The sequence below is a fragment of the Tachyglossus aculeatus genome, chromosome 10, assembly GCF_015852505.1.
Source record: "Tachyglossus aculeatus isolate mTacAcu1 chromosome 10, mTacAcu1.pri, whole genome shotgun sequence".
Lineage (NCBI taxonomy): Eukaryota > Metazoa > Chordata > Mammalia > Monotremata > Tachyglossidae > Tachyglossus > Tachyglossus aculeatus.
The window spans coordinates 55,464,360-55,473,589 of NC_052075.1; the positions used below are offsets into that span (position 1 = coordinate 55,464,360).

A 9,230-nucleotide genomic window follows, 5' to 3' on the forward strand; every position below is an offset into this window, starting at 1 on the left:
AGCTGCCAGAGGGATCGGGTTCCCCTGTTCCGTGCTGGCCTCTGTGGTGCTTGTAGCCTCAAGGCCTGGGGAGTTGGGGGGTCGGTGGTCCGTGCTACGGCAGGTGAGGCGGTATCGGGCCCGGTCGCTCGTCTCCCCACCCTGGGTCACGCAGAAGGAGAGCCTCCGTGAGTCCCCGGCTCCACAGGCTGGGCACTGGGACCGTCTTCGAGGCCAATCTTCCGGCTACAGTGACCCTATGCATCCGGGACTGCAGAGCGCTGCTTTCTTTGAGGGGCTGCTATTTGCCCCCCACCCACCTCACAGCCTAACCTCCCACAAAACCCCTGCCACCCCTGCAGCCGTCAGTTTCCGCTCGGTGCTTTGTGATGGCCATTGAAGTGTTCCCCCCAACACACAGCCACCACACAGACACACACCCCTGCCCCTTGGCCCCTCCTGAAGCTTGTGATTCTGGGGTACCCCATCGGCCTCAGGTGGCTACAAAGCCCGGGTGAAGGCCTCTAGCCAAGACAGGGACCACGGGCGGACACGGGGGCGATCGGACCGGAGGCGGGTGGGTCGAAGGTCACCCCCGGCACGAGCTCACGCTCCCCCCCCCTTCCTTGTCTCCCCCTGCAGAAGTTCCAGCGGCCCGTCCACGAGGCCTGCGTGGAGTGTCAGAAGACGGTCTACCCCATGGAGCGTCTCCTTGCCAACGAACAGGTGTTCCACGTCAGCTGCTTCCGCTGCTCCTATTGCAACAGCAAGCTCAGGTGAGCCGGGCATCTGGTCCCGGGCAGAAGCAGGAAGACGGGCACCTCTAGGGCCGCACTGCCGAAGGCCGGGGGTGACGGGGAGGGGTCTCTCTTCGGGAGGAAATGCACGGGAGTTGGATACCGGCCTCTCACTTGGACCGGTTGGCAGCCATCCAAGACCAACTGTGGCCATCTGTGCCAGGGCTGGGAAGAGGGGAGCCTGCTGTGGCCAGGCAACAGGTGCCAAGTTCTCCCGATTCCCGCCCCCACCCCCGCAGGGCTTGAGCCTCCCCCGCTCCGGAAAAGGAGAGTCGCCCGTGCGCTTCCTTCGACAGCCCGTTCTTTGCTGGAAGGAATGGTGTTTATAGAGGGTTTACGGGGTGCAGAGCACCCTACAAAACAAAGCGCTCGGGGGAAGGCCGTAGACGTGATCCCTGCCCAAGGCCGCCAGTCGCCGTGCTGCTGTAGGAGACCCCGCCTGCTGCCCGGGAGCATAGTCAAAGCAGCTGCCTCCCAGCCTGGTCCCCTGCCCTCCCAAACCAGGAAATCCCATCCCTGGACCCTGAGGTGGGCTCAGGGCACGGAGAATCTAGGAAACTGCCCCAGGCATTGGGGGACATGCTTGGACCATCTGCTCCCGACACTGTGGACCATACCCCACTAATCATTCATTCATTCATCGTCATATTTATTGAGCGCTTACTGTGTGCAGAGCACTGTACTAAGCGCTTGGGAAGTCCAGGTTGGCGACATATAGAGACGGTCCCTACCCAACAGTGGGCTCACAGTCTAGAAGTGACTGTCTATAATAATAATTATAATAATAATAATGGCATTTGTTTAGCACTCACTATGTGCAAAGCACAGTTCTAAGCGCTGGGGGAGATACAAGGTGATCATATTGTCCCACTAGGGCCTCACAGTCTTAATCCCCATTTTGCAGATGAGGGAACTGGGGCTCAGAGAAGTTAAGTGACTTGCCTAAGGTCAAAGAGCAGACGTGGGGGAGCCGGGATTAGAACCCACAACCTCCGACTCCCAAGCCTGTGCTCTTTCCACTGAGCCACGCTGCTTCTCTGCACGCAGTAAGCGCTCAATAAATACGATTGAATGAATAAACACACACACACACACACACACGCTCTCATTTTCATGTTCTCTTTCTCTCTCCCCCAAACACTCTGTCCCGCCAAAACACTCTCTGTCTCCCCATCAAAGCACTCTCAGCCAACCCCCCCACCACCACGCACACCCCTACATCCTCTCGGACCGGCGTGCGGTCACCGTGGGTCTCGGGGTGACTCATTCAGTCGCTCATTCAATCGTATTTATTGAGCGCTTACTGTGCGCAGCGCACTGCACTGAGCGCTTGGGAAGTGCAAATCGGCGACGGGTAGAGACGGTCTGACCCTGCGCCCCTCTCGTTGGCCACAGCCTGGGGACCTACGCGTCTCTCCACGGGCGGATCTACTGCAAGCCCCACTTCAACCAGCTGTTCAAGGCCAAAGGCAACTACGACGAGGGCTTCGGGTACAAGCCACACCGAGAGCTGTGGGCCGGCAAGGCGGAGGGCGAGGAGTCGCCGGACAAGCCCTGCCCCGCCGAGCCCCCCCAGAACCCCGGCGTGGAAGCGACGCCCATCGCCAAGGTGGGCGTTCTGGCCGCCAGCATGGAGGCCAAGGCCGCGCCCGCGCCCGGCCGAGAGGACCGGCGGGCGGAGACCAAGAAGCTGAGGATCGCCTGGCCCCCGCCGGCCGAGCCCGGCGGTCCCGGCGGGGCCCCGGACGAGGGGCTGAGGGTGTCCAAGCCCAAGTGGCCGCCGGAGGACGAGCCCGGCAGGCCGGACGCCGCCGAGGACGCGGACCTGGACCTGAAGAAGCTGCGCCGGTCCTCGTCGCTCAAGGAGAGGAGCCGCCCGTTCACGGTGGCCGCGGCCTTCCGGACCGCGTCCGTCCGGAGCGCGAGGGCGCCGTCCCTGCCCATCCGCAGGAGCCTCGGCGGAGCCGCGGATGGCCAGGGTCCGGTCGCCGGCGGCGCCGAGGGGGAGGCCCGGAGAGGGGAGCCGGCGGCCCGGAGCCGCCCGCGTTCCCGGGGGGAGGACCCCGGAGAGGCGGCGGGAGGCAAGAGCCCCGGGGACGGGGGCGGCCGCAGAGGCCCGCGCGTCCCAACCAAGGAGCCCCCCTCTTCTCCCGGTCAGAGGTCCCAAGACGTGGGCCTCTGGGACGGAGACGAGGCGGAAGAGCTGTCTGTGGAAGACCTGATCAAGCGAAACCGCTCCTATGACGACGAGGACGAGGACTAGCCTTTTTGGCCCTCTTTTTTTTTAATCGTTTTTTATTTTTTAATCCTTCAATCTTTTAGACAATCCGCCGCAACCGAGGTGCTGGGTCTCAGGTGGGTGTTAGCGATAGCGGGCGGTCTCCCCCGCCCGCGGGGCAGCGTTCGGCTGGGCGTCTGAGGGGAAGCCACTGTCTCAAGAGGGAGGTGGCCCAGCCTGCCGCCCCAGGTCACTTTCAGTCCAGTGATGCTCGGGCGGGTTCGGCTGGGAGACCCGCCGAAAGAGCAACCGCTTGTCGGCCGGGCCACTCCCTCCACGGGCTTCTTCCGTCCCCACCACTGACACACACGCTGGGGCCGGTCCGCAAGGAAGTCCCGGGCCAGAGAACGGCCATGTCCGTACACACTTGAGCACCAAGCTCGCGGCCGGACCCTGTGGTCCCCAGCCGGATGACGGAGCTCCTGACCTCCGCACCGCAAGTGTTCCTCTAAAAACGCGGGCATCCCTGCCCGGTCGCCCGCTCTCCGCCCGAGAACAGCCGTCCCAGGCGACGTTGCCGGTGGCCTGGGGTGACAGATGCTGGGACTGGAGAACCAAGGTCTGGCTCCGTCCCGGCCCACCAGGCATCAGGGCGGGTCCCTGTGCCATCTCCCCGGTGTGGGTCCGTGGGCACCGCTCTCATCCCCCGCCGCCCCCGAGGAGGCCGAACAGACACGCTCCCGACCAACACCGTCCTCATCCTCGCTCACCAGTGGCCGCCGCCGCCTGCTTTTTGACCCTCTGAGGCTCGGAGAAGGACTGGCCGGGCCACCTGCCATCCTTCTGCCACGACCTCTCTCCCGGGACCAATTTTAACCAGATTTTCTCTTTTTTTTAGCCCTTTTTAATACCTGATTGCATTTGTTTTACACGGTTGGACAGCGGGAGGTTGGGGGGAGGGTTTTTGTCTAAACTGAATCCTCTTTTTTAATCTATCCGGTCGATTTTTCTAGAGGTGTAAAATACGTCGCTTCCTTACCAATCTCGCCGAGTACGAAATCAATAAAGCTTGTCATTTACTTCGGACACCCGAGTGTGCAGGGTGTGGGGTCTTTTTCTTCCAGGTGGGTTCCAGTTTGGGGGCCCAGTGCTTAGTACAGTGGTAAGCACTTAATAAATTCCACAACTATTCTATTTCTAGTCCAGATTTCAGCTGATCCGTCCCTGATCCGATACTGATACGACGCTTCTGCGTCCACCGTTTTCATTTCCAGGGTCGTTTCCCTGCAGACTGAGCTCCTTTGCTCGTATAGGACACCCGAGCTCAATTAGTGGTATTTGAGCGTCTACTCTGTGCACGGCACTGTACTAAGCACCTGGGAGAGGTTAATAGAGTTGGTCCATGCAAAACCTTCCAGGAGTTTATGTCCTGGGAAGGAAATGGTATCAAATTTGTGTGTGTACGTGTATTTCCAGACATATATGCTGAGGGGAGGTCAGGGTACCACAGAGAAATGCTGGAGGTTCAGGCAAATTAAATCAGTATTTACTGAATGCTAACTGTGTGCATAGCACTGTACTAAACGCTTGGGAAAGTAGATAGGATCCCTGCCTTCAAGGAGCTTGCATTCTAGTGGGGAGACAGATACTAGTATAATTTACAACAGATGCGCATATGGGTAAGCGTTAAAATAATGGAGTTTGGAAAATATGCACAGAAGTGGTATCGGTATGTGTGGACACAAATTCATTCAATCGTATCTATTGAGCGCTTACTGGGTGCAGAGCACTGGACTAAGCGTTTGGAAAGTACAGTTTGGCAACAGATAGTCCCTACCCAACAGCGGGCTGGTAGTTCATTCAGTCGTATTTATTGAGCGCTTACTGTGTGCGGAGTACTGGACTAAGCGTTTGGAAAGTACAATTTGGCAACAGAGACAATCCCTACCCAACAACAAGCTGGTAGTTCATTCAATCATATTTATTGAGTGCTTACTGTGTGCAGAGCACTGGACTAAGCGCTTGGAAAGTACAATTTGGCAACAGAGAGAGAGTCCCTACCCAACAACAGGCTGTTAGTTCATTCAGTCGTATTTATTGAGTGCTTACTGTGTGCAGAGTACTGAACTAAGCACTTGGAAAGTACAATTTAGCAACAGAGGGACAGTCCCTACCCAACAACGGGGTGGTAGTTCATTCAATCGTATATATTGAGCACTTACTGTGTGCAGAGCACTGGACTAAATGCTTGGAAAGTACAATTTGGCGACAGAGAGACAGTCCCTACCCAACAATGGGCTGGTAGTTCATTCAATCGTATTTATTGAGCGCTTACTGTGTGCAGAGCACTGGACTAAGCGCTTGGAAAGTACAATTTGGCAGCAGACAAGTCCCTACCCAACGATGGGCTGGTAGTTCATTCAATCGTATTTATTGAGCACTTACTGTGTGCAGAGCACACGGTGCGAGGGGTGAAGCAAAAAATGGCATGGGTGTGACCCCCATCCCACGACGCTGTGCCCGCGTGGGACATCACGCGGGACTCAACGTCTACCGTGCCCGAGAGCTACCCCGAGCCGCGAGATGCCCCGTCTGTACCCGAAAGGCCAGAGTGGCACGGAGCCGGGCTGAGGCGAGACGACGGGATGGGTGGGTGGCTGCTGGGTGGTGCCGCCGAGCTGCTCCGGAACCCGGCTGGCAAGGCTGGCACGGTCCACCCGCTTTCCGACCCCGAGAGGAGCCGGGGGCGATAAGCCCCTCCACTGCCTGCTTTGACAGATTCAACCAGGTACACACTCAAGCTCACACTTCATACAGCCATTATTTTTCCCTCCCAGTGTTCCCATTATTATCACTATTACTGTATTTGTTATGCGCTTACTATACTTTAGGCACTGTACTGAGCCCTGGGGCGATGAGCCCTGGGGCGATAAGCCCCTCCACTGCCTGCTTTGACAGATTCAACCAGGTACACACTCTCCGCTCACACTTCATAGAGCCATTATTTTTCCCTCCCAGTGTTCCCATTATTATCACTATTACTGTATTTGTTATGCGCTTACTATACTTTAGGCACTGTACTGAGCCCTGGGGCGATAAGCCCCTCCACTGCCTGCTTTGACAGATTCAACCAGGTACACACTCAAGCTCACACTTCGTACAGCCATTATTTTTCCCTCCCAGTGTTCCCATTATTATCACTATTACTGTATTTGTTATGCGCTTACTATACGTTAGGCACTGTACTGGGCCCTGGGATGGGTACAAGCAAATCGGGTTGGGCACAGTCCGTCCCATGTGGGGCTCACAGTCTTCATCCCCATTTTCCAGATGGGGGAACTGAGGCCCAGAGAAGTGAAGTGACTTGCCCAAAGTCACACAGCAGACAAGTGGCGGTGCTGGGATGAGAACCCATGACCCCTTTTAGACTCCCCTTTTAGACTGTGAGCCCACTGTTAGGTAGGGACTGTCTCTATATGTTGCCAATTTGTACTTCCCAAGCGCTTAGTACAGTGCTCTGCACATAGTAAGTGCTCAATAAATACGATTGATGATGATGATGATGACCTCCGACTCCCAAGCCCGGGTTCTTGCCACTAGAACTACTAGTAGTACTGTAGCCACTACGCATGGCTTACTATGTGCCAAGCACTGTTCTAAGCACTGGGGTAGATACATGGTGATCAGGTTGTCCCCCGTGGGGCTCACGTTCTTCATCCCCATTTGACAGATGAGGGAACTGAGGCACAGCGAAGTGCCTAGACCACACTGCAGACAACTGGTGGAGTTGGGATTAGAACCCAGGCCCGTGCTCTCTCCACTGAGCATGCTGCTTCTCTAACCATCATTGTTATTGTTGTAATAATAGTAATGATGGCATTTATTAAGCACTTACTATGTGCCAAGCACTGTTCTAATAATAATAATAATAATAACAATAATAATGGCATTTATTAAGTGCTTATTATGTGCCAAGCACTGTTCTAATAATAATGATGATGGCATTTATTAAGCACTTACTATGTGCAAAGCACTGTTCTAAGTGCTGGGGAGGTTACAAGGTGATCAGGTTGTCCCACAGGGGTGCTCACAGTCTTCATCCCCATTTTATAGATGAGGTCACTGAGGCCCAGAGAAGTGAAGTGACTTGCCCAAAGTCACACAGCTGACAATTGACGGAGCCGGGATTTGAACCCCTGACCTCTGACTCCAAAGCCCGGGCTCTTTCCACTGAGCCACTGCTTCTCTAGAAGCCAAGTGACTTGCCCAAGGTCACCCAGCAGACAAGTGGCGGAGCCGGGATTAGAACCCATGACCTCTGGCTCACAGTCTTCATCCCTATTTTTCAGATGAGGGAACTGAGGCCCAGAGAAGTGAAGTGACTTATAATAATAATAATAATAATGTTGGCATTTGTTAAGCGCTTCCTATGTGCAAAGCACTGTTCTAAGTGCTTGGGGGATACAAAGTGATCAGGTTGTCCCACGTGGGGCTCACAGTCTTAATCCCCACTTTACAGGTGCGGTAACTGAGGCTCAGAGAAGTTAAGTGACTTGCCCAAGGTCACACAGCAGACATGTGGTGGAGCCGGCATTCGAACCCATGACCTCTGACTCCAAAGCCCGGGCTCTTTCCACTGAGCCACGTGCCCAAAGTCACGCAGCTGACAATTGATTATATTGTCAATTGAGGGCTCTCCTCAGCTTCAAAGCGCTCTTAAAATCAGCTCTTAAAATCACGGCCCTTCCTAATCCTCATCCCCCCTACTCCCTCTCCCTTCTGTGTCACCTTTGCACTTGGGTCTCTGCCCTCTAAGCACTTGATAGTCCCTCCACCCTCAACCCTACAGCATTTAAATTCTTTCATTCATCGTACTTATTGAGCGCTTACTGTGTGCAGAGCATTCATTCTCTCATTCAATCATATTTATTGAGCACTTACTGTGTCCAGAGCATTCATTCTCTCATTCAATCATATTTATTGAGCACTTACTGTGTGCGGAGCATTCATTCTCTCACTCAATCATATTTATTGAGCGCTTACTGTGTGCAGAGCACTGGACTAAGCGCTTGGGAAGTCCAAGTTGGCAACATATAGAGACGGTCCCTACCCAACAGTGGGCTCACAGTCTAGAAGGGGGAATATATGACAGATGATGGCTCTCCTCAGCTTCAAAGCGCTCTTAAAATCACAGCCCTTCCTAACCCTCATCCCTCCTACTCCCTCACCCTTCTATGTCACCTTTGCACTTGGGTCTCTGCCCTCTAAGCACTTGATAGTCCCTCCACCCTCAGCCCTACAGCCCTTAAATTCTTTCATTCATCGTACTTATTGAGCGCTTACTGCGTGCAGAGCATTCATTCTCTCATTCAATCATATGTATTGAGCGCTTACTGTGTGCAGAGCATTCATTCTCTCACTCAATCATATTTATTGAGCACTTACTGTGTCCAGAGCATTCATTCTCTCATTCAATCATATTTATTGAGCACTTACTGTGTGCGGAGCATTCATTCTCTCACTCAATCATATTTATTGAGCGCTTACTGTGTGCAGAGCACTGGACTAAGCGCTTGGGAAGTCCAAGTTGGCAACATATAAGGACGGTCCCTACCCAACAGTGGGCTCACAGTCTAGAAGGGGGACTATATGACAGATGATGGCTCTCCTCAGCTTCAAAGCGCTCTTAAAATCACGGCCCTTCCTAATCCTTATCCCTCCTACTCCCTCTCCCTTCTATGTCACCTTTGCACTTGGGTCTCTGCCCTCTAAGCACTTGATAGTCCCTCCACCCTCAGCCCTACAGCCCTTAAATTCTTTCATTCATCGTACTTATTGAGCGCTTACTGTGTGCAGAGCATTCATTCTCTCATTCAATCATATGTATTGAGCGCTTACTGTGTGCAGAGCATTCATTCTCTCATTCAATCATATGTATTGAGCACTTACTGTGTGCGGAGCATTCATTCTCTCATTCAATCATATTTATTGAGCGCTTACTGTGTGCAGAACACTGGACTAAGCGCTTGGGAAGTCCAAGTTGGCAACATATAAGGACGGTCCCTACCCAACAGTGGGCTCACAGTCTAGAAGGGGAAATATATGACAGAGGATGGCTCTCCTCAGCTTCAAAGCGCTCTTAAAATCACGGCCCTTCCTAATCCTCATCCCTCCTACTCCCTCTCCCTTCTATGTCACCTTTGCACTTGGGTCTCTGCCCTCTAAGCACTTGATAG

At 54.2% G+C, this 9,230-nt stretch overlaps 1 protein-coding gene across 4 annotated transcripts in view; it reads left to right on the forward strand.

Annotated features, from left to right (window-relative positions):
* Positions 1-3,200, forward strand: part of LIMA1 (LIM domain and actin binding 1) — a 99,041-nt gene extending 95,841 nt beyond the window's left edge. For all 4 annotated transcript variants that reach the window (XM_038752296.1, XM_038752299.1, XM_038752298.1 and 1 more), the window contains exons 10-11: positions 622-755; positions 2,172-3,200. In XM_038752296.1, the coding sequence (XP_038608224.1) occupies positions 622-755; positions 2,172-3,039 (1,002 nt within the window). In that variant the 3' untranslated portion in view covers positions 3,040-3,200. The remainder of the gene's footprint in view (positions 1-621; positions 756-2,171) is intronic.
* The last annotated feature ends 6,030 nt before the right edge of the window (positions 3,201-9,230 follow it).